Source organism: Penicillium cosmopolitanum, assembly GCF_028827165.1.
Source record: "Penicillium cosmopolitanum strain IBT 29677 chromosome Unknown utg000009l:1.0-9042332.0:1.0-9050551.0, whole genome shotgun sequence".
Lineage (NCBI taxonomy): Eukaryota > Fungi > Ascomycota > Eurotiomycetes > Eurotiales > Aspergillaceae > Penicillium > Penicillium cosmopolitanum.
Window position 1 is genome coordinate 6,952,188 of NW_026622679.1, and position 24,194 is coordinate 6,976,381.

Consider the following 24,194-nt stretch of genomic DNA (forward strand, 5'->3'; position numbering starts at 1 on the left):
TACAAAATGCATATATCTTACAAGGATATCTATTTTACGCCCTCAAATTCCCTTCTTCACAGCCCAGAAGTAATTTCCCCAATCCTCGGACCCGGGCACGATCTTCCACCCCAGGCCAGGCACATAAATAGTCCCAACGCACTTCCAGCGCATACCATCCAGTGCAGCGGGACCCGCGCGGGTCACGTTGGTATCAGCAGCACGCATGAGACCCTCCTGGGCCCAGGAGTACAATTCCGAGGGGTTCACAAACTTACTCCACTCGTGCGTGCCGCGTGGTACGACGCCAATGGGCCAGGGTGCTTCGGCAATGACTTGGTTTAAGATCCAAGATGGGAATGTGCGTGAGATGGTTGATCCAATGAGCCAGCCGCCGGGCTTAAGGGCTCGCAGGCAGTTTGCAAGGAAGGCTTGGGGTGTTGTGGTGGTTGGGTCGATGTGTTCAATTACTTCGAAGAGGGTGACCATGTCGAATTGCTGGTGTCCAGTTGGTGAAGATGAGGATGCGGGGGTGGAGGCGGAAGTGGAAGCGGGCGTGGAACCAGCAAGCACGTCTTCTAGTGTGGTGTTCAGGTATTGGAAGCGGCCACTACGCATGTGTGCCTCCACGGTGGGATCCATGCGTGCGTGGTCCCGTGCGATCTGGATAAGTGTTGTGGTTGGGTCGATTGCTGTCATGGAAGCGGCACGCGTGGGCGTTGGGGCTGAGGCGGCGCGATCGAGCGGGATGGTGCGCGCAAGCGATTCGGCAAAAATTCCCCCACCGCAGCCAATGTCGAGGTAATCGAGGTTCGCCGCGGTCTCGGGGGTCGAGGATTGGGGAACTGGGGAGCCAGCTGGCGCACTGTCTGCCAGACACGACGCAATGAATTCGTGACGGAGCGGGTTCATTAAGTGGAGGATTCGTGATGGTCCCATGGGGTCCCACCAAGAGCTGGCGAGCTTGGAAAAATGCGAGACCTCATCGGCAGAGACGGATGATGTAGAATGCGATCGGTTGTTGGGAGATCTTTGTGATAGGAGAGAGGGAAGACGAGAGGTGTGACGATATAAGGGTCCGGAGCTGGTTGGAGCTGTGCGGAGTGCGCGGAGCGCGAGTGATCGAGGCCGGAGGCTTGCCATTGTGCTCAGTCAGATCTAACTGGTTCAGACGGACCAGTGGTGGAAATGCGTGTTGTGTAATCGGGCGAAGTCTGGACGATTCGAATGGTCTGCGAGATTGGGTCGATAGAGATGGGCAGAAGGACTAATTCACAATTAGCGCACTGGCACAATCATTGACGATGATATTTAGAGCAGTATAACACCCACCTAGAATCAGTGCATCATCTTCATTGCTTGTCTAGAGGGCCGACCGGGAAGAAGGTCCTAGGTAGGTTGAAGCTATCCACATATCGCGACTCGGAAAATTTGCGGGCCGATACGGTTGGAGGCCGAGGTGCCCGCTGGAGGCCATGTCTCTCTTACTCCAGGGCTATCTGTCTTCAAGTTGTCTACCTAATAATAAGCCCTGAAGAGTCGAGAAAACCTTGTCCGAGTAATTCTATCATCTATGCCAGGAAATAGTATGTTGTATTTACACCTGATATTTGAAGCTAGTAACTTCTGTTTGCATTTCTACTAGGTGGTAGTTAAGTAATAGTTAGTTAGTAGATAGTACAAGTAGAAGGTATATCGACAATAGAACTTGAAGCACTAGTATAAATAATCAATTCTATTCTAATTAACTCCAAATGGTATCATAAAAGTCATAAAAATCCGCATATAGACCCGAGTCAAACATATCTTAGGAAAGCAGACAATCTTGATAATCAAGTTCAGCTCCTTGGGGCATCCCAGCCATGGTAATAGTCTCGATTCGCTTGCAATCGGCTTCATCCTGCAAGTCTCTGTTTGCGAATGAATCCCATCCATGCTCAACAGCCCATGCACTTAGCTGATCAGGCGTGGCAGCGCCAAGAGTAGGAAGAAAATTGCCAGTAGTGATTGTGCAATCCAAACCTAACACCGACTTGCAGCGGTCTAGTAAGTCCGGAAACAAATAAGATGGCGAGCCACGGATCTGCGACAGCGTGTGAAGTATACCCCAAAGCAGCTCCCGGGGATCGATCGTCGACTCGGAAAGCCGGTCGACAGCTTTCGAGCCAAGGGATCGGGTCACGTCGGCGACTGACGATCCCATGTCGAAGAGTTTTTGCTCCTGTAGTAGTTCAATTAGTATTCGTACACCATATGCTTCGAATTAGAGACCCGAAGGAGATCTTACCATTCCGATCCCATGCGCATCTACTGCACCCTGAGATGCAGATCCAATCACGCTCATCACGGCTTTTCCGACCAATACCGGGAGGTGAAAGGGCAATACCGAGTCATCACGCGAGCCTGGTTGGGTCGCATGGCTCATGGATAGCTTCCACATCATAGATTGTAACCATTGTTGTGTAATCAAGATATCCACTTGTTGAATCTCGAGAACACCCTCCAGTGATATGGGCTTGCAAAGACTGGACTGGATAACGGATGTCGGTGGTCTCTCGACCAGTCCATCGCCCCCTCCAGCGGCAAGCCAGTCGTAAAGATTAGCGGTGAGCTTCTCGAAGATATTGATCAAGTTGATAAAACCGTATGCTAGAATTGGATCTTCCGAGCACAGGACCTGCGGTTTGTGGATCGAACTGCGAAGCATGACTGGCCTAGACTGTTGAAGCGCGTAGCCCCTGATTCAATTAGCGTGTAACTCTTTCAGGGGTCGAATCGAATGCCAACCTTTCTGTTATAAATAGAAGCCAGAAGACTCGTCGCCTTTCCTCGGCCTCTTCTGGCGGATACTCTGCGTATCTTGACTCGCGATTCAAACCCAAAGTAAATACCATCGAAGTAGCCTGGCATAGATAAAACCAGGCTTGGCTTTGCTTGTCGAGATTTCCGTAGGAAGCAAAAAGAAAGAAAGACGTGAGAAGGTTCTCGATACTGATCTCTTCCACGATGTCACATTCGCGTCGCGCCCGCACGGCCTCCGCCAATAATTTCTCCCCGCAGACGAGGGAATGGCCATCGCCTAGACTTTGCAGGCGAATAGGATCCGGAACCGGAGTAGCTCCATCAAGCTTTAATTGGATATGGGTCGCCGCACACAGTGATGCCAGGAAAGCGTACCGGTGGGGAGAGAGTAGCTCTGGCTGGTGACTGTCGCGGCGCAACTCTTCTCCTCGGACGACCGGTATGATAGGAAACAAGTACTTCAAATAAACATTCACATGCGCCAAAAGAATCTGGGGTGTCAAGCGGGGCGAACGCGGGAGTGCCTGGCTGTTCGCCCATTCCGCTGTTGAATCCGTCGAATCCGGAGAGGAGACCAGCTCCGGAGGCGGTAGTTGGGAGAGTGTATCGGAGGCATCTTGAGAGGAAGCGTAGTGCGCATCGGAGATTGCAAATGCTGGCGAAGCAGGCGAACTCAGTCTAAAGGCGGAAGAATCGGGAAAATTGTCCTGGTCGGCATAGAATTGATCTCGGGGGGGTATCGCTTCGGGCCGAAAGGGGATGAACGGGGGCGAGAGGGTACAGCGTTCGGAATTTGGGGCCTTTTCGGCGCAAGACGTCGCTGTACGAGCAAGAGAGCAATAGGCGTTGGCATTTGTCGCAAGGCAGCTCGCGCGAACATTTGATCTTACGCCTGCGACAATTATCACATGCTTGTTTCGAGGATGGTTTGGATGGCGGTGCGAGGTCCATGGTTTGTCGCAGACTGGCGAAGAGAGCGTCAAGGGTCAGAGTAAAAGATAGTTGTAGTGCATGATACCAAGACAGAGTGACAGAGTAGTAGGTGTGGATGATAAGTTTAAGTTCCACTGGTGGGCTCACAGCTGGGCTGGGATGGTTGAATCATGGAATCATGAAATCATGAAACCATGAAGTTTAAGACTATTCTGGGGAAAAAGCGCGGGGCCTGCTAGCAGTTCAACCCCGCAAGGCCCATGCACGACGAAGGCCCTGATTGTACAGTATTACTTTGGCTATTATTACTCCGTACTCGTACATCCATTTACATCCACCCTTAGTCTAGCACTTCTATAACCTCAATCTGGCTCTGGTCAGATTTATGCCTGGCCTTTACGTTGGCCCCACGTTCTTATGCCCGTGCTTGAAAAGATTGAGAGAAGTCTATCAGGGGTCTAGGGTCCGTCCGTTTGACTTTCGAACCAATAACACGAGGATCTAAGACATCCATCCTTCCAGAATCATGCAAGACAGCCATGAGGCGGAAACCTTCGCCATCTAAGCGAAGCATTCGACGAGATCCCCCTGTTTATCGTCCCTTGGCAAGTATGACGACGAAAGAGAAGACACCCTAGGGACGGGGTATAGTGCCTTCTATTGGACTAGAGCTTGTCACTTACGCCCTGTTCACCCCCAGATGGACCTCTAAAGTGGAGGGTTATGCGGGGCGATGCGCGATTTTCTGGTTGATGAGTCTGACTATCACAGTAGCGTCCACCACTAAGCCACGACAAGCCAGCGTCTCTGCAAGTCTTCAACGAAGACGGCCTTTAATATCTGTGGAAATTTCTAGACTCCTAGGGACGGCCCAGCCGATCCAATCAGATGCCTCATCCTGCCGCTTCAGGCTTCAGCGGAATGAACAATGTGATATTTGGGAGGGGTTGCCATGCCGAGAGACTGCTTGCTTCCTCGGGAAGCCGAAATTGTGACGAGAAAGTTGAATGCTAGTCCAGCCCAGCTCATCAATCTTCTTGCCCCAACAATCATGTCACCGCTCGAACTCTAGCACGGTGGATCTTCGGAGAGTGCCGCCATTTAAGTACTCAGCTTGAAAACCCGACACTCAAAAGGTCCCGAGATTCCGGCGAGAAGATTCCCAGATGCTTGCCACGAGCAATGTCATATTTCTCAAGAAACAAGAGTATCCCGTCACCGGGGGGTCCTTCATTTCGATCGTGCCGCTAGCGTGAAAAGGCTCACCGGTTGAATCCAACTAGGCCCGAACCGCAAACTCTGGCGAAGCATAAGCTATCAAGGTTCTCCGCTTTCCGGGGTTGTTCACCTCAACAGGAGGGTTGGTTTGTGCATCGGGGAATAATTAGACTCCGCACTTCAGGGCTTTTAGAGATCTTGCTACTAGTATCCGTCTTCAGTGACGGACATTACAATATCCATGGTTTGCTTGCCTATTTTGAGCTGCCCGATTTCGGCTTATTTCGGCTTCTTTCAGCTTCTTTCAGGCCTATAGCACCACCTCTAGGACACCGACACCCACATGGGCACACTCTACTTGTAGTAACTAAACAGCTAGAGAGAGAAGCTCGGGCAATTATCGGACGACCAACCAATCACCGGCCTTGATCCACGGAGCGGCCTTGAGCATACGCTAGTGTATGACAACCTTCGGCTCTTGAAGGATCTCTGCCGACTTTACCATATTGGGTATGGATTGAATGGCGCCCATGGTAGGAGACTTCCCTAGGGAGGTGCTTAGAGGATGTTTACCTCAGAGTGGAATGCAAGTGGGATGATCTGCCCCGCATACCACCAAGCCCTCCTGGCCCCTTCTCCTCCCAACCCCGCAAAAACATTCAGCCACTGGCACTGGCACTCGCGCGCAGGGGCATTGCGCTTGAGCTCAAGTGTGTCCCCAACGTATTCACGGAGATTCGACGGAAATTTTATGTTGTCGCTCTGAGCTCACTTCCGTTTGATTCGGGATGCCCTCGGTGTATCCCCTGTCGGCGAAATTGCATCCGAGACTGTAGTGCTACGAGAGCTGCAGATTGACCAGCCCCGCAATCAACTATAAGAGAGGCTGGTGACAGGATCTAAAGACGCGTTCTTTTTCTCAGAACTCGACAGAAGAGAGACGAGAGACTGTTTTTTTCGAAGGGAGAACACCTCGGTCGCTATGGTTGGATTCGCAGACATACTACTTGGTGCTTGGCTGTTGCCGGGGGTCTATAGCGCTAGTTCCAGCGCGACCCTAACGCCAAGCAGCTCCATTTCCTCGGCATACCATCAGTTTACTATCCCCGCCGATGCAGACGAAGGGGCTAATCTGATCGCAAACATCGACGACCCCGAGGCGATTGATGCACAGACCGCCTGTCCTGGGTACAAAGCTTCAAATGTGAAGCAGACTACCACTGGAGTGTCAGCCAGCTTGGCATTGGCTGGAAAAGCATGCAATGCATACGGAACCGACGTGGAATCTTTGGATTTCTCAGTCGAGTACATGGCGAACGATCGTTTGAACATCCAGATCGTACCGAGCCATGTGGACTCTTCGAATGCGTCGTGGTACCATCTTTCCGAAGATACTGTGCCTCGCCCCAAGAGTGGAAAGCATGCGTCCCGCGAAAACAGTGATTTGGAGTTCAAATGGTCAAATTCTCCTTCTTTCAGCTTCAAGATCATTCGGAAATCCACTGGAGATGCAATCTTTGACACAACCGGCTCGGTTTTGGTATTCGAAAACCAATTTACTGAGTTTGTTACTTCTCTTCCAGAAGACTATAACCTTTATGGATTGGGCGAGCATATTCAGCAGTTTCATCTGCTAGAAAACTTGACCCTGACCATGTATGCCTCGGATATTGGAGATCCCATCGATACGTGAGTTGACAAGTTGACCTCATGGAGAAGAACAGTTGAACTGACCCTCTACAAAGAAATGTATACGGAAGTCATCCTTTCTATCTAGATACCCGGTACTATGAGGCCTCCCAGAAACGCGGTTCGATGTCTCCTGTTTCGAGCGACAAGATCGACAGTGCTAAGGACTATGTTTCCTATTCCCATGGTGTCTTCCTGCGAAACGCCCACGGCCAGGAAATTCTGACCGGACCTAAAAAGCTCACTTGGCGCACTCTTGGTGGTGGCATTGACTTGACTTTCTATTCTGGCCCTTCACAGGCCGAGGTCACTAAGAACTATCAAATTAGCACGATTGGACTGCCCGCAATGCAGCAGTACTTTACCTTTGGCTATCACCAGTGTCGATGGGGCTATCGTAACTGGACTGAGATGCAAGAGATTGTTGACACGTTTGAGAAGTTTGAGATTCCTCTAGAGAACATCTGGTGAGTTAAACACAGACGCTATGGGCTTTTGCATCGAATACATTTTGACGGCTTCATAGGAATGATATCGACTACATGCACGGCTACCGCGACTTTGAGAATGATAACAGCCGATTTCCCTACGAGGAAGCAGAAGTGTTTCTAGGAAAATTGCACGAGAGTGGCCGTCACTACATTCCGATCGTTGACTCAGCACTCTACATTCCAAACCCTCATAATGAGTCTGACGCGTAAGTAACCGGTGGAACATCCTACACTCTCAATGCATGAGCTCATATGTATCTAGATACGATACTTATACCCGCGGTGCCAAGGATGATGTCTTCCTCAAAAATCCAGATGGAAGCACCTACATCGGTGCCGTTTGGCCCGGATACACTGTCTATCCTGACTGGCACCATCCGAAAGCCGGTAGCTTTTGGTCCAACGAGCTCGTGACCTGGCACAAGAAGGTTGCCTTCGATGGTATCTGGATTGACATGAGCGAAGTATCATCTTTCTGTGTCGGCAGCTGTGGATCCAAGAACCTGAGCATAAACCCTGTCCACCCCGGATTTTCGCTACCTGGCGAACCCGGCAATATCATCTACGATTACCCGGAAGGATTCAACATCTCAAATGCAACAGAGGCTGCGTCTGCCTCCGCGGCTTCGTCCAGTCAAGCCGCTGCTGCTGCAACTGGTGATTCGTCCCCTACGTCCACTACGTCGTACCTTCGAACTACTCCTACAGCCGGAGTACGCGATATCAACTACCCTCCCTACGTGATTAATCACGACCAGTCTGGTCACGATTTGGCTGTGCATGCGGTGTCTCCAAATGCAACCCATTCCGATGGTGTTCAGGAATACGATGTGCACAACCTCTTTGGTCATCAAATTCTTAATGCCACTTACCATGGTCTCCTTGCTGTGGCCCCCGAGAAGCGACCATTCATTATCGGTCGCTCCACCTTCGCTGGATCTGGTAAATGGGCAGGTCACTGGGGTGGCGACAATGCCTCCAAGTGGGCATACATGTTTTTCTCAATCCCCCAGGCGCTATCTTTCTCGCTGTTCGGTGTTCCGATGTTTGGAGTTGACACGTGTGGTTTCAATGGCAACACAGATGAAGAGCTCTGTAACCGCTGGATGCAGCTCTCGGCCTTCTTCCCTTTCTACCGCAACCACAACACTCTTTCCGCAGTCAGCCAAGAGCCGTACCAATGGGAATCGGTCATGCAGGCGTCTAAAGATGCTATGAAGATCCGTTACTCCATTCTGCCGTACTTCTACACATTGTTTCACTTGGCTCATACCACTGGATCGACTGTCATGCGAGCTCTGGCCTGGGAGTTCCCCAACGAGCCCCAACTGGCTCGTATCGATACCCAGTTCCTTCTGGGACCATCTATCATGGTTGTTCCTGCACTTGCACCTCAGGTCGATACTGTGCACGGTGTATTCCCCGGTGTGAAGAACGGCGAGATCTGGTATGACTGGTACAACGGCTCTGCTGTCCAGGCTGAGCCTGGTGTCAACACTAGTATCCCTGCTCCCCTGGGTCACATCCCGGTTTTCGTGCGTGGCGGAAGTGTCATTCCCATGCAAAACCCTGCCTTGACAACCCGCGAGTCTCGTAACTCGCCGTGGTCTCTTCTCACGGCCCTTGACGCCAATGGAGCTGCCCAGGGAGATCTCTACATCGATGATGGCGTAAGCCTCGTTCAAAACGCCACTCTCAATGTCAAGTTCAAGGCAGCCTCATCTAGTCTCAGTGCCATCCCTCAAGGCGACTGGAAGGAAGAAAATGCGCTCGACAAGGTTACTGTTTTCGGTGTCAAGAAGAGCCCCCACTCAGTGACTCTCAACGGCAAGACCGTTCCATCTTCATCTGTGCACTATAATTTGACATCGCACTCTCTGTCAGTAGGTGATTTGCAGAAAATTACTTCAGAAGGGGCTTGGAGTAAGAAATGGATTCTGAAATGGTGAGCTTCTAAGGAGTCAGTAGCAGTCTAAGTACTAGACCGGGGTCGAAATTTCAATAGTTTGCCTGTTATACTCAAACAACCTGGTTTGGATCGCTTATCCTAATACGAATGAAGTACTCATGACCAAGCTCAGCACAGGACCAATAGTCCAAGCTATATCCATGAATTGAAGTAACAACAATCGTTTCGTTGAACCAATGGCCCTATTTTAACCCCGACTGTCAAATGTCCATGCATTCCGCTCCACGGAAATTAGTAGAAGTCGGCCTCGAACCAAATCAGAGAGTTTGATACGAGTATGTTAAGGCCGAAATCCGAATTTCGAAACACTGCTAGTGCATGCACCTCATGACCACTCCTTCTTTGCAATGTGGGACAACCTGAAGTGTAAACCGGTTCCTCCAAGCCGAATCCACCGTGACGCGGGTCCGTCTAGTGCTTATGCGTGAAACATGCGAACATCTACCCTCTCCACTTCCAAACAGACGCAGAACAGATTGCAGAGAGGCAGCCAGGTATCATGCAGGCATCGGGGACTTTGAGAAAAAAAACTATGGATTGCACTTGCTATAATATTGGCAGACCAATTTAATATCTACAAAGTTCAACGCTCGTCGGGGGAATATCAACAACAGGAATGCGATCGGCAGCAGCCCCCAAGCATTTCCAGCCCCCGTTGTAACCCCATCTGCGACCCTGGAAATTTAAGGTCCGCGATCGGGCAACCTGATTGATCGACGGCATGTCCGAGCAATGATTCTTTCAGACTAGGACTGTGATTTCGGACCCCCAAGGGCCTGGCGTTTGCAATCCTGCGTTAGCGTCCTGACATGTGGACTTGCTTGGCTAAATCTGTCATGGGTCAACACAATTGAAGTGGTGAACCAAGCCACCTAAATCGCGATCTGGGCAAATCACAGTGTGTATCATGTCTTTCGGGGTTTTCAGCGTGAAAGCCGATGATCTACCACCTTTAATATCTGGTTGTTTTGGATTTAGTCGCTTCGCCTCTGAGCTGCTGCACTTCGATGAACCTTGGATAGGGGGTTCTAGTACCCCATAAATTTTGCCCCTCTCTCGACCGTATATCCTACTGCGTGTTTTCCTAATTCAGATCTTTGCGACTGGGATCAGTCAACTGAAGAAAATTTACGACGATGTCCTGGTCGCTCTTTCGTTTTCTTAGAATACTTTGGTGAACATCAATTGTGTGTCTGGTATCAACCAAGAAGTACTCATTACTGACGCATTTGGAATCATAGTGAATCAAAAAAAGAGCTCACTATCCGACCTTATACATCCTTGATTTGAAGATCAAGTTTTGCAAGGACATTATGCTTCTGCGTTTCCCCCTCTTTGCAAGCCTGGTCGGTTCAGCAATTGCTGCAACTCCAGCTCAATGGCGGTCCCAATCTATCTATTTCATGCTCACTGATCGGTTCGCTCGAACTGATGAATCGACCACTGCCAGTTGCGACACCAAATACGGAGTGAGTCTTGATTGGAAAATCCTTTCGATCTCACTCTGGGACTAATGGATTGTCAGAGATATTGCGGCGGTACCTGGAAAGGCATTGAGAAAAAGGTATGACCTTGCTTCCAGGATATTCGGGGTAATACTGATGATATTTTAGTTGGACTATATTCAAGGAATGGGATTCACGGCCATCTGGATTACTCCCATTACTACTCAAATGGAGGGAACCACTGCCGATGGATCTGCCTACCATGGATATTGGCAGCAGGACATGTGCGTAAAATACGGAACTGAAACTTACCCTAAAGACAAACTGACTTCTTATCTGCAGCTATGGTCTCAATTCCGAATATGGCACGGCTGATGATCTGCACTCCCTCATTTCGGCTCTTCACGACCGGGACATGTACATGATGGTCGATGTTGTTGCCAATCACATGGTTTATCTCTCCGTATCAAATTCTTGCCTTCGAATGATAATCTGATTTATATGGTTTCTAGGGATATGACGGCTCCGGAGACTCAGTTGACTACAGTGTTTTCGACCCATTTGACTCTCAGAAGTACTTCCATTCTTATTGCAAAGTCTCCGACTACAGCGATCAAACAAATGTCGAGGATTGTTGGCTCGGTGACTCGACTGTTTCTCTACCAGATCTAAACACAGAAAGGAACGATGTTCAGAGCCTGTGGTATGATTGGGTTGGATCACTGGTGTCCAACTATTCAAGTGAGGCACTCTTCTCTTAACACGAATGTTGCCCAGCTGACAGAGTAACATAGTTGACGGTATACGCGTTGACACTGTCAGACATGTCCAGAAGGATTTCTGGCCGGGTTTTAACAAAGCTGCCGGTGTGTACTGTGTAGGTGAAGTATTTGACGGTGATGCGGGATTTACCTGTCCCTATCAAGAAGTCATGGATGGTGTCCTCAATTATCCGGTGTAAGTACAAATTGAGCCTCCTATGAAGGTTCCAATCGGCTAATTTTGCAACAAATCTAGCTATTTCCCGCTACTAAGAGCCTTCCAGTCTACTAGTGGGAGTATGAGCGATCTTTACAACATGATAAATACCGTGAAATCCACATGTTCCGACTCAACGTTGCTTGGAAACTTTATTGAAAACCATGACAACCCTCGTTTTGCTTCGTATGCTCACAAAGTCTCACCAGTCAGGGAGAATTTAACTTTTACTAACAAGTCTCAGGTATACGGATGACATTTCTCTTGCAAAGAATGTGGCAGCGTTCACCATTATGGCTGACGGGATCCCAATAATATACGCGGGTCAGGAACAGCACTACAACGGGGGTAGTGACCCATACAATCGCGAGGCTGTCTGGCTTTCCAAATATGACACAGACAGCCCATTGTATAAGCTGATTGCGAAGGGGAATGCTATCCGCTCGCGTGCAATTTACCAGGATGATGGTTATCTCTCTTACAAGGTATCTTGAACATGTTCTATCTCTTCAGAAAGTCTCAATATTCTCACACGAAGCTACTAGAATTATCCGATATATCAAGATCAAACAACCCTCGCAATGCGGAAGGGCTACAAGGGCACTCAGACCATCACAATTCTCTCCAACAAGGGTACTGATGGAGACGGATATACCCTTAATCTGTCCAACACTGGATATGAAGCTGGTATGAAGCTGACTGAGATCATCAGCTGCTCGACTATTACAGTCGGCGATGATGGGAAGGTGCCTGTTCCGATGAAGGAGGGCCTGCCGCGGATCTTGTATCCAAGTTCTGAGCTGAAGGGATCTACTCTGTGCTCGTAAACCTTCTTGGGACTGGAGATCATTTATCCTGTACGAAACGGGTTCTTATATTTAGTAACTCTTAAATAGATTGCGCCTTTCGTGTTCTTTGATCAAGTTGCAATATTTTGTATTCAGTATCTTTCCATGTTTCTCTGGGTGTAGAAAGCCAGGTTGGAATAAATTCAACTTTTGTACTCGTACACAACAGAACCTCCAAGGTTGAAATGGTTTTTTATTTTTCAATTCTCAGACGATTGTTTCATTTTTCTTTCATGGCTGCTCAACAGCGCAACAAGAAATTATGTCCGACATTAAAGAATTTACAAACCCGATTCCCCTTCAAGCCCCTGCCATAACAGTCCGTATCCTATTTGCCAAACCCGTTGTGCCAAAAATCATCAACATTAACTATGTACTCGCAGAAAGGAAACACTTGCAAACTCTTATTTTATTCACTCAATAATCGTGGAGTGCTCGAGGAACCAAACTGATGGGCATAGCACCACCAGTCACAGGTGCTGGGTGCTGGAATACGGCTGGCGCCGAAAATGCCTGCTGGGGTGGAACATATCCACTGGCAATGAGTTGATCATAACATCCGTATCCATCAACGATGCCGTCCATAGAGCCACCGGTAGGGATCAGCTGACCGATATCTATGTTCTCTGTGCGAGGTGCTTGAGATGCCACAAAAAGCGCATTGCTGGCACTGGGTGAGGTTTGATCAGCTGTTGCTGCTTCAGAGTAGCGGCGTTGAACTTCGCCGATGATGCAAGCGATACGGTAAGCGAGGTGATCGCTGCTCGGAGAAAGATGTAGCAAAAACGCCCGAACTTGATCAATGAGAGGATCAGATGGACTATAGTCGCACAATGTCAGAGCAGCATATCCAAGGATATAATAGACATTGTCTATCAGGCCTGGCGCAGCAGAAAAGCGCGTTTGAAGAGACCGGGATATGATCAAGCGCGCGTTGTTGCATGTTTCGGATATTAGTTGGTCGGACTCAGAATGCAGTCTTATAGCAGTTCGATGAAGAATCAGCTGGCAGAACCAAACACTGAGCTCTAAAGCGGATTTGCCTTCATTTGCTTGGAAACCGGTTAGCCGAGGGAACGCGAGTATCCGAAGAGAGAAAAGTACTCACAGAAGAGGTGTGTCCATTCCATTTTCCAGCGCTCGATCTCCTCATATTCAGTCTCGGCGAAGCGAAGACGATGAGGGGAGCTCTGAAGCTTGAGAGCAATGCGATATAATTGAATCTCTGCCACGATTCTGCCATCTTCAGGGGTAGCCCGATGGTGATCAAGAATACGAATACAGTGATCCAAATAATGCAGTTGCACGTTGAGAGTGCGACCGTATCCAAAAGCATAACTAAGAGCTGGATATTAGCGAAATTCGATTACAAGGAGAGGTGGACGCACTGTAAATGAGTTAAGCAGAACATATTCCAAAGACGCATCTGGGAGAGCATCTCATCGGTTAAAGCACTTTTTGAATGAGAAACGTTGAGAAAGCCGAAAGAAATCAAAGCGTGGTTCATCGAGGTCCCGCTCAACAACCAGCCATCGACAAATCCTTCCTTATGACCTGAAGTCAGGATAGAGACATAGTAATGCCAGGGCCTGGAGTACATCATTCGACAAGGAAGATTTCCCCCACATTGCCTGCGTGATAGCGTTCTGAACTTGAAGCGAAATGTTATGAATGGTAGCTTCGGGCATGCCAGGCAAATACCGAGAAGCTAATAGACATGCCGTATTAAAAAGAAGAGTATCAGATCGCTGAATACTGGATGCTGGATCTGTTGCCATCCATGAACTATAATATTCGACAAATCTAGAAGGTGTCAGTCAAACTTGAAACTAGACTGCAGGCCGATAACTCACAGTTCCATTAATTTGTAAGAGAGCTTTATGTCAATAATTCCCAAGGAAACCACATCTCCGATAATGTCGGCATCACCGGTGAGGCCATCTCGTCCACTGAAGCATTCAAGCTGTAGATCTCGAATAAACTGGACGGGTTTGATAGTGAAAGGTGGTAATGCTCCAATTTCTCCACTGGTAGATTCATCTAGACTTCTTGTTGCCTGGGGGCGTGGGCTGCCCGCCAAATTGGATGTGTTGTTTACCATCTGTCTCATCAGGTGGATCATTTCACCCATCCCGTGTTCCAGGTGGAGCAACCGTTCCTCGATTGAGGGGATGGCTCCATTGCTGTCCGGCCATGCCGAGGCCTGGTCCTGAAAGCGATCTGGGGTTTCTGGTAGCTCGCATTCGAGCCTTTTGAAGACAGTTAGCTTTTTGTTTGAATCACAGTTTGTCACGGCCCGGATTTGAAAGCAGGGATTTGGGGGCAGAGGAAGAAGAAGAAGACGAAGAAGAAGAAAAAGAAAACACTTACCTCAGTGATAAGCAGCGGCGACAAGCATGGCCACGAGGATCTAAATCACATCGAGTTTTCAGCTTGCGGCATGTGTTGCACGCAGTCATTGATCGGCGAATCCGCCCTCTGGGCCGTGAATCCTGGCCGACCGAGTCCATTCTATTGCCATCATCTGTAGTGGCAATACTTTTCGTCTCCCATGAGGCAGCACTGCATGTGGGTTCAGTTCGCGTCATAGCGATGGATTTTTACACTGTCAGGGAATCATTTAATCGGACGGGACAAAGAGTAAATAGTTGCGACAACAAGATCGGTTGGAGGGTAGCAGAATGATCAACCACTAGGTCATTAAGCCAAGTTTCAAATCCACGGAGATCATTCACCAGGTGGAGAGATCGAGGCTTATAAAAGATAGGAGCCCGTGTCGTGTTGGCCAATTGCGACAAGGCGCCGAGGACTGACGATATCGTCTCCGTCGGCGTGCGCAGGTACGTGATCCACTTGCAGTAGACCTGGGGTAATCGCAAGGCATCAACCAATCTCGACAGTCGCGACGGGCTTCTAGAAAGGTAGCGATGACCGTGTCAACTGCATATTTCCTGGAGCGAAGAGGGGTTATCGCGCATTGGCTCTTTTAACCCCCCTGTTCGCCGATGTGAGCCGTCTAGAAACGTTCCGGGCGGGAGGGGGTGATTGCCACCATGCCCAGTATGGTTTGGGTGGTCTGGGGTCTCTCGCTAGGTTTGCAGACAAGTTGTCGTTATCGTCAGGTCCTGCGTGCCGGGCGTTGGGCTTATCTTTTTGTTTTTTTCTTTCTAGATTATTCCTTCGCGAGAGCGGGTTTTATCCTGACGCCCACCCGCACATCTTACAAGGATACCTCCAAGGGTTGGCTACGACAACTCTTAGCTCTGCAAATATTGCCAGGATTTTTAACGGCCAGTGATCATGCGAAGTGGGGTTGATATCATATCATGCATCTAAGGTATATGTGACGAGTGGGTCGAGAGAGGCAGGAGGATAGGGTCAGGAGTGGAAACAGAACAGAACGGTGATTGCAAAGGCGAGAGGCAAAAGGGGAATCGGGATATCTGGGTCTAGCATGTGCAAGTGTCTCGCAGGAAAATAGACAGTCCAATGGGCTTGGCCAGGCAATTCGGGGATTGAGCCAGGGGGGTCTCAGAAGCAATGCGACATTGTAACTTTTCACTACCCGGCTAACGCCGGATCTTTAGCCGGTTTATGCATGGACCCCTGCTAGCCTTATCCTTAGCGACTAACATTCATATCGAGCGAATTTCACCCCCTCATTGTATCTACTATCGAAGGGTCAATTGAGATCGCGTTGGACCTTGGCTCACAGAGATAGTGGACAGCTGTCGATACAATCGGCGGCCATCTTTTGGTTGTTCCAAATACAATACGAGCTACCAGGATAGTTAGACTTCAAAGAGACTAAAAACGCTTCAGATAAAAACGTACTAGACCTAAAAACCGTAGAAGTGGGTCAGAATGGGGTTCTCTAGACCTGAACCGAACGTAAATCAACGGTCTTCGAAAATCTCTTTTCCTTCTCTTAAATCGCGCTTTAGCCAGCACTGCCATGAGCCAAAATAAAATATTCACCCGAGGCACATCTAGTAGTCTTTCCCCACTACTGGATCCACTTCTCTCAAAAGCCAATATAGTACACTTCCTGCAGTCGCTTTTGTGCCTGCCTGATTTGGATATAGTGTGATCCTAGACTTTATATATGAGGTTGGATAAAGGAGCGGTCAGAGCCGAATTGATTGGGCTGGTGGCTTGCCCAGGTCTCTTGGCTGTTTGCTGGACTCTGGGGTAAACATCCCGCCCAACGAAGGGCCGAAGGACTGGTCCACGATCCATCCATAATGGGAATGAAGGATCTAGCGTGCGTCCTGCTTCCAAGGCCAAGTGTGTCTGTTAGATATTACACTCGGAGTACTCCGCTTCAGTCTATATCACAAGCTCTGCATCTGTGACACAATTAATTGCGATCGTCCGTCGATTTGCGTGCCAAGCCCAAACGCTGCGGCTTGACTTGTGTCAAGCAATGCCCTAGTGGTCTGATATTGCGCCCCTCTCTGGTACATACTCGTATTCTTGCGCAAGCTCCGCACTGTATGTTAGACCCTTGACCCACTTGGGGTTGATACGAGGCGGATTTATTAGCCTTTAACTTAGTACGTGTTCTCCCCCGTCAGCTCATTCAAGATTGTTGCTAGGATACTTGACATAAGAGGACTCTTACAGGACGCCGAGCGCGCTTATGCAGGCCATCACTTTAGAGCCCCCGTCGATGTAACAGCCAAACTTTACTAGACAAAGATCGGGCCAATCGATGAACCTGGACTGGGTTCCACCTAAATCATGATTCCCATGAACTGAGGCCCGTCGTCGCAATTGGATGGAATTGCATGCAAGACCACTTGTTGATTGGCGGAGAAGAAATTTCCATTTCCCTTGTCTTCTAGAAGTTCCTGCGAGGCACGCCGAATATCTCCTCATAATCTCGAGCACTTCGCTTCATGCCTGATGACGACACGATTACCCCCGATTATATGCCATACCAGTCAGTGAAGTTCAAGGATGATAAGAGCTTACGAAAATAAACGGGCAAAGCCGATTTCATGTGTCTCAAAGATAAGAGCCCAGCATTAAATCATTTCAACACTAGAGGCATCGAGAAATTTGGACTTGCACCTCTGCTGCATCTACCTCTCAAAGTTATACTCGCAGCTTCGAAGTCCCTGGTCCATCGGAGATTTTTCCCAATGCAGACTCCACTAGTGCAAGAAATATGATCATTTGGCTTAAATTCTAAAGCAATCAAATTCCCCCCAGACGCGCACTTCACCGCACAAATTACATTCCTTATGAACACTCAGGGTTGAAGACCGCCCTGCGTCTGTATTCCAGCATACCTGGGACCCTTAAAGTAGGATCAAATTGGATATCCATGCTGACTCCATATGAACCTGTCAGTCCCGACTGCTCTGTGTTGTCCGAGTATCACGCTCTAGTGCAACCTAGGCCAACCAGACCAGGTCTCATCCAAGGAGAAAGAAAAACAGAAAACATACTTAGATGTATGAGTCCCAAACCCAAACCCACCCAGCGCCTACTTTTCCTCGTCCGCTTTCCTGCGCTCTCGATTTAGGTACAATGAGGGCATAATGGACCATGGTGAAATATGCAAAAGGGTACTTTTATGGTGGGTATGCTTACCTTAGGTCAGATATACCTTACTAGTAGTGAGGGTGCTCAGATACTCGCGGACCAAGATATGACGAATATGAATCAAGCAAAGTGTAGTAGTGGTTCGACGAAAGTAGCTGAGGGGATGGGGAAGCAGGAACTGGTAGGTACAAGGTGTCAGGTGTCAGGTGTCAGAGTGGATGCCATCCGATCTAGGCAACCAAGGCAACAAGGCTGCAAAGGTAATAGTTGATCATATGGGTTCATAACGATGACCAGTTGAGTGGTCACGTGGCACTCCCATTGCTCCATTTCCAGTCTCGAAAGTCTACGGATCACCAAACACTAGCAACATGGCGCAGAATCATGCCACTAGCCCACATAAAAACACGCTTCCTGATATGCTCGGACACCCATGGAATGGACAGTTTACCCGGCTTCATTCCGTATGCAGACGTCGCTATTCACTGCGGAGATCTCACTACCCAATCTCAACTCCATGAATACAAAGCATCAATCCGGTTGCTCCAGGCTATCGACGCACCTTTGAAGCTTGTCATCGCCGGAAATCATGATTTCACAATGGACATTCCCATGTTTCACAAAAAGATCGCAGAGGCCCAGTCATTAGAGCGTGAGCTCGTTGAGCAAGCGTATGGAAATGACGGGGAGGCTAGAAGATTGTTTGAAGGCACAGGAATTACTTTTCTCGATGAAGGCGTACACTCTTTTCATTTGCGGAACGGTGCTTTGCTGACTGTTTATGCCAGCCCGTACACGCCTTCACTTGGAGATTGGGGTTTTCAGTACCACCCCGATAAAGGCCATAACTTTATGATAGACGGTGACAGTGGTAATAACGCCGTGGATGTTGTGATGACACACGGCCCACCGAAGGGAATCATGGACTACACTCAGTCCGGTGAACGGGCAGGCTCCGCTGAGCTCTTTCGCGCCCTCGCTCACGCTCAACCACGACCGCGGATGCATTGCTTCGGTCACATTCACGAAGGCTGGGGCGCGAAACTTATTACGTGGCGTGACAGAGTTACCCCTGTGCCCTCTCACCTAACGGATATCGACAATGGACAGTCTTTTCCTATAGCGAAGCTCTCCGACATGAAAGATAGAGCTGGGCAAGGCTTAGATGGGAATGGCGTACCAATGAAGTACTTTGCTACTAGTCACTGTTCGGGCGATTCCCATCCACTGCGTTGGGGCTCTCAAACGTTGTTTGTAAATGCTGCCATTGAGAGGCTTCCCCAAGACATGAATGACCAGGAAGGAAATCCATCAATGCAGCTACCATGGGTTGTTGACCTTGAACTCCGAGCTTCTCCCTGAGGATCAAAGAAAGCACCCGGGCGAGAAAAGTGAACCTAATATGCAGCCTTCTATGGAAAATGTCACAAGATCAACTTTATGTTGTTTGGTATCACCTCTCGTAGGATCCAACCATAATTGGGACTTACCACTCATCGTGCGAGGAAATACGGTCAAATTTTAATCAACAGGCCTGCCATGCCGCCGAGACCTAAGACCTGAATATTTGAATACCGCCACTGCAACCGTATTATTCAAGCAATATAGAAGTTATCTGGCCATATGTGAGTCAACATACAGTGTTCCAACGGTATTTTAATAGAGACGTATTGTTTTTATAGTACTAGTACTACTTGTAGTATCTAATAGCATTTACTAGTATATCCGCTGTGAACGCTTCTACCCTAGTAGATACCTAGGTATATAGTATATCTTGATCCTTTTTTTTCTTTTATAGCATGCATAAATAGTGGCTGTTCGGGCATGCGATATGACAAAAGCTTCCTACTTAATAATTCTATTTTAATAATGGAAAGTAGGCACTTTTTTATTGGTAAAACAGTTCACCACGAGTGTTTCGTATCTGTTCAAGTAACTAGACCTCATTTTCAAGCCCGTTCCGAGCTGCTGCGTCAGTCTTCAAATTCTCTTTATCTTTACGCCAAACGAGCCACCATGAGCTCAATATACCCGAGATTGCCAAGCAAAGAAAGGAGAGGCAGATTATATATGACACATGGTATGTCGGACCAAAGACCGAGCTGTAAATATGAGGGCCTGCAATTCCACTGAACTGGGCCATGGCATTTGTCAGTCCAATTCCGATACCTGCAGCCACAGTTCCGTCGAGAGCGCGAATACGCTCTGGCCAAATCACGGGGTACGCAGACCCGGCACAGGCGGTGGCGACAATGAGAGCAATGTATTTGACGATCGAATTTGAGACCGTGATAAGTATGATGTAGCAGATAATAATGGTGCTTTCGACTGCTTGCTGTTAGAAATGCCCAAGTATAGATTTGAAAATACAAGAGCAAGAATACTGACTCGCTACTGCACTAGTCCAAGGTCTAATCCATCCTTTGTGGAGTAGGTATCCAAGAGTGTTTAGAAAGAAAAAACATGCGACGTATGGAGGCTATGAACCCCGACTTGAGTTAGAATATCTGGGATATCTGATCACGAGATACTGTGAACCAACTCACTATATTCATTAATTGAGATAATGCCGTGGAGGTGAAACCGAGCTCGTAGATTACCGTAGGTAGTGCATAGTTTACACCAAATCCGCCGATACCGTGTCCTATCCAATATACAGAAAATGTATAGAGGGTAGGGCTAGAGAATAGCGCCTTGATACCAGCCCAGTCCCAGCTTTTGTCTTTTCCTGAAGGAGCAGAAGAGGATAGACGGCCGTTGAGGAAAATCCGCTCCTCCTCGGTTAACATGCGAGCATTCTCGGGGTAGTCAGGAAGACCGAACAATGCCACAACAGATAAGACAATGGCAGGAAGACCTTCAAGAATGAACAGCCACCTCCAGCCTGAAATTCCGCCTGCCCCATCCATGTAACTGATGGCGTATGCCAGTAGCCCACTCAACGCGCCAGACACCTGACCGAGGGAATAGAAGAGAGCAATTCTCCAGCGCAGCTCGGATGGCTTATACCAGAATGCCATATGGTAGAGCACCGCTGGATAAAACCCGGCCTCTGCTAATCCGATCGCAAACCGCACGCACATCATCCCTGGAAAGTCCTGTGCAGCCCCTGCAGCACAAGCACAAACGCCCCAGGAGAGGATCAGAACAAACATGCATCTCGACGGTTTGATCCATTTGAGAAGAACCGTGTTAGATGGCTCGAAAATGAGATAGCTGTAAGAAAATATGGACTGTGTCCATGCCCACTGTGACGCGTTGAAATTAAGCTCCTTCTTGATTCCAGTGCCAGCTTCCAAGTTGATAATTGCGGCGTTGGCATAATTTTGGGAGTCGATGACACGGAAGATATAAACAAGTGAATAAAATCCAACAAGCCAATAGTCGATTTTTCGCATGACTCTTCTCTTCAGCTCAGCATCGTTCTTGATACTCATATCGTCACGATGTACCCCATTTGGCGGTGACGAAGTCACACTGGTGGTGGTCACCGTGTCTTCGCCCTTACTGAACGCCATAGCTCTTGTTCCGCTTCCACGAGGAGTCGATAATTGACTTCACCTGCTAGAGCAAGCTGAACAAAGAGGGAATCGGATGAGTTGTTTAGTTTTAAGTGTTTCTATCCCTCCTTTTTCATTGACAGCTTTCCTGGAGTAAGGTATTGATTTTGAGCACGACATATTATTATCCGGCTGCATTTATTCCAAGGAAGTTATGTCTATTCCAGCCCGGCCAATGTCTGGTGCTAATTGTGCCGCCAGATTGCGGAATACCCAGAAACCATAATTCTTATCAAGCAACCAATTTGCGAAAGTCATAGAAGTGTATATGTATTTACACCACGTGGTAGTGGATTCCAGCTTCATTCTCGCCTTTTGAGCATGATGTCGCAATCGTTTCGATGAAATCGGGGTTTTTCAAGGCTACAAGCTACTCACCAATTACTGACTGGTTATTCTAATTGGACGTTTATCAATAATAGTCAGCTTTCGGCATTAGAGGGCCGCGATAAATAACGCAATGCGGAGCAAAGATGATAACATCCGAGACCCCGCAATCTCCAAACTCAACGACAGTCGGATAAAATATAACAAGCTCGGATGGTTTTCGATTTATGAAATTCTAGACTTATATAGATATAAGTTGTGTTCAATCGCATCTGAAATTACCATCTTGGTACCCCATTGACGCTCTGTAAGTCAAGAAAAAGAAATGGCGCCGTCCGCAATTGAAGAGCAAACAGCAACAGAGCCGGTACTTGTCAAGCAATGGAGCCGCCCTGAGCCAACAAAAGAGAATTTGGACTGGGCACCACTAGTTGAGATTGATCTATCTCTTTTTGACCAGCCGGGTGGAAAGGAAGAGCTTGCAAAACAATTACACGACGCCGTTACGCGAGTAGGATTTTGGGTCGTGGTCGGGCATGGACTTGGTGATGATCAAGTTCTACGCCAATTCAGCATCGGAAATGCATTTTTCAAAGAGTCTCTGGACGAAAAGCGAAGCTTTCCATGCAATTTTGCCGAGGGCGAGTATTTTGGATACCGCGAGAACGAAAGATGGATTGGGGACACAGGAGTCAAAGACAATGTAGAAATGGTATGAACATCTCTTCTCCAACTCTAATTAGTGCTCGTGTATCTGATCAATCTGCATAGCTCAATATTCCAAAAGCCATTCCCGAATGGGACAGTGTTCCTAAGCATAGGATTACTCGTCAGAATTATCCTGAAATTGCAAAATTCCACCGTGACCTCTATCAGAAAGTTGTTGAAAAGCTGTTCGTGCTGATGGCTATCATTCTTGAGCTACCCGAGGACTATTTGGTCAAAGCCCATGCCTACAATCAGCTTTCAGATGATCACCTGCGTTACATGATCTATAATACCCGCACCCAAGAGGAATGGGACAAGGCACAGGGCTATACCAAAGGTGGCCACACAGACTTCGGCAGTTTGACATTGCTTTTTTCACAACACGTCGCGGGCTTACAGATTCAGACTCCAGAGGGCGAATGGAAATACGTGAAACCTGTTGAGGGTGGAATAACTTGCAATGTCGCTGATACGTTGTCATTTTTGACAAATGGTGAGCACTCATATCGAACACTACCGAGACATCACATTAATAGAACTGAAAAGGCTTCTTGAAATCAACAATCCACCGCGTTGTCACACCACCAAAGGACCAGATTCATATCCCTCGTCTTGGACTGCTCTACTTTTGCAGACCAGGTGATCATACCATAATGAGGACTGTCCCATCGCCTTTGCTTGAACGCCTTGGGCTTCTCACCGAGGAGGATAAAAATCCCACCGGGCCTGCTGCCACAGGAACTGAATATGTCCGTGCCCGAGTCAAGGATGTGCACCACAAGAAAGTTATCGATCGTCGAGAAAACACGTCGTTCGAATTCAAGGGACTTAAGGTACCCAATTATTACAAATAATAATCTGCAGGATTAGCTTGAGAGCCCGCGCCCATCAATTGTATCAAAAATTATAAGTTATGATGGATTGAATTGTATAAAAGAGTATTTTAGGCTTTGTAGTTGGCAATCAATAGACAGATTAAAATTTGGCTCGAAGCCATCCAAAGTTATCGGAAAAGTTGCAGAATAGTGGTTTGCATTCAAATCTGCCTTTTTTTGAATTTCTAGATACCATCCGCAATTGAATGCTGGATTATGATATTGCCACGTAGGAAGAACCCAGGGCTTGGCAAAAATGTTAATATGTACTTGAATCTTGACTCTGCAGCAGTCGACTTGCCCTACGGTATGCTATGTTGCATTACGGCTCTGAGGTCGTGTGCTCCACCGCAGACGTACGCATGTAGAAGCCACATGGGTTAAGGGATTCTTTAGCCAACTCACTAGTGCCACAGTTCGATGGAGAATTGCGGTCTGGATAGCAATAATCGAGGATATGCGAATATGATACCATAAATGTGATGGTGCTTTGCCGACTTCCCTTGCAGAATCTTTAGACGTGGTGCCAGGTTTTGGCACAATTGAGCAGGGAGAAAAGTCGGTGACTCGATCTGAATATGTCTGAGATCTCTGACACCTCTTCGTGCAGATGTATGCTTCTCTAGTACAAGACATACAGCCCTGGAGAATAATAATTACATACTAGTACTGCCCGAACTCTTGCATTGTACATTCAAGGAAGGGATCAGTGGGCGGAAAACTTATCTCGGATGTTCCGTATTATTACACACATATGTAGTACTACTACTAGTACATACAGAACTGACCCCCACAATGAAGTCAATTTGGATGGTGTTT

At 48.1% G+C, this 24,194-nt stretch overlaps 8 protein-coding genes across 8 annotated transcripts; 4 read left to right on the forward strand and 4 right to left on the reverse strand.

The window, feature by feature from the left end:
• Positions 1–42: 42 nt before the first annotated feature.
• On the reverse strand, positions 43–1,122 carry N7509_010688 (3-demethylubiquinone-9 3-methyltransferase; the record flags this gene model as incomplete). The annotated part of the gene is made up of 1 exon (XM_056635325.1): positions 43–1,122. One exon carries the CDS (start codon positions 1,120–1,122, stop codon positions 43–45), a length of 1,080 nt encoding a protein of 359 aa, XP_056485945.1.
• Positions 1,123–1,786: 664 nt separating this feature from the next.
• Positions 1,787–3,732, reverse strand: N7509_010689 (putative C6 transcription factor (AmyR); the record flags this gene model as incomplete). Its single annotated transcript, XM_056635326.1, has 4 exons — positions 1,787–2,200; positions 2,267–2,717; positions 2,767–3,601; positions 3,672–3,732. The coding sequence occupies 4 exons, from the start codon at positions 3,730–3,732 to the stop codon at positions 1,787–1,789; spliced, it is 1,761 nt and encodes a 586-aa protein (XP_056485946.1).
• A 2,182-nt stretch (positions 3,733–5,914) lies between these two features.
• On the forward strand, positions 5,915–9,061 carry N7509_010690 (glycoside hydrolase family 31 protein; the record flags this gene model as incomplete). Its single annotated transcript, XM_056635327.1, has 4 exons — positions 5,915–6,621; positions 6,678–7,088; positions 7,148–7,318; positions 7,375–9,061. The coding sequence occupies 4 exons, from the start codon at positions 5,915–5,917 to the stop codon at positions 9,059–9,061; spliced, it is 2,976 nt and encodes a 991-aa protein (XP_056485947.1).
• Positions 9,062–10,394: 1,333 nt separating this feature from the next.
• On the forward strand, positions 10,395–12,331 carry N7509_010691 (alpha-amylase; the record flags this gene model as incomplete). Its single annotated transcript, XM_056635328.1, has 9 exons — positions 10,395–10,550; positions 10,607–10,645; positions 10,695–10,810; positions 10,869–10,977; positions 11,039–11,267; positions 11,321–11,483; positions 11,544–11,690; positions 11,749–11,989; positions 12,050–12,331. 9 exons carry the CDS (start codon positions 10,395–10,397, stop codon positions 12,329–12,331), a joined length of 1,482 nt encoding a protein of 493 aa, XP_056485948.1.
• A 438-nt stretch (positions 12,332–12,769) lies between these two features.
• On the reverse strand, positions 12,770–14,940 carry N7509_010692 (Transcriptional activator of proteases prtT; the record flags this gene model as incomplete). The annotated part of the gene is given in 6 exon segments (XM_056635329.1): positions 12,770–13,404; positions 13,461–13,690; positions 13,741–13,906; positions 13,926–14,155; positions 14,206–14,601; positions 14,723–14,940. The coding sequence occupies 6 exon segments, from the start codon at positions 14,938–14,940 to the stop codon at positions 12,770–12,772; spliced, it is 1,875 nt and encodes a 624-aa protein (XP_056485949.1).
• Positions 14,941–18,289: 3,349 nt separating this feature from the next.
• Positions 18,290–19,430, forward strand: N7509_010693 (metallophosphoesterase family protein; the record flags this gene model as incomplete). Its single annotated transcript, XM_056635330.1, has 2 exons — positions 18,290–19,155; positions 19,226–19,430. The coding sequence occupies 2 exons, from the start codon at positions 18,290–18,292 to the stop codon at positions 19,428–19,430; spliced, it is 1,071 nt and encodes a 356-aa protein (XP_056485950.1).
• A 411-nt stretch (positions 19,431–19,841) lies between these two features.
• On the reverse strand, positions 19,842–21,423 carry N7509_010694 (Major facilitator superfamily domain general substrate transporter; the record flags this gene model as incomplete). The annotated part of the gene is made up of 3 exons (XM_056635331.1): positions 19,842–20,233; positions 20,294–20,384; positions 20,452–21,423. The coding sequence occupies 3 exons, from the start codon at positions 21,421–21,423 to the stop codon at positions 19,842–19,844; spliced, it is 1,455 nt and encodes a 484-aa protein (XP_056485951.1).
• Positions 21,424–22,117: 694 nt separating this feature from the next.
• On the forward strand, positions 22,118–23,354 carry N7509_010695 (uncharacterized protein; the record flags this gene model as incomplete). Its single annotated transcript, XM_056635332.1, has 3 exons — positions 22,118–22,504; positions 22,564–22,993; positions 23,047–23,354. 3 exons carry the CDS (start codon positions 22,118–22,120, stop codon positions 23,352–23,354), a joined length of 1,125 nt encoding a protein of 374 aa, XP_056485952.1.
• Positions 23,355–24,194: the final 840 nt, after the last annotated feature.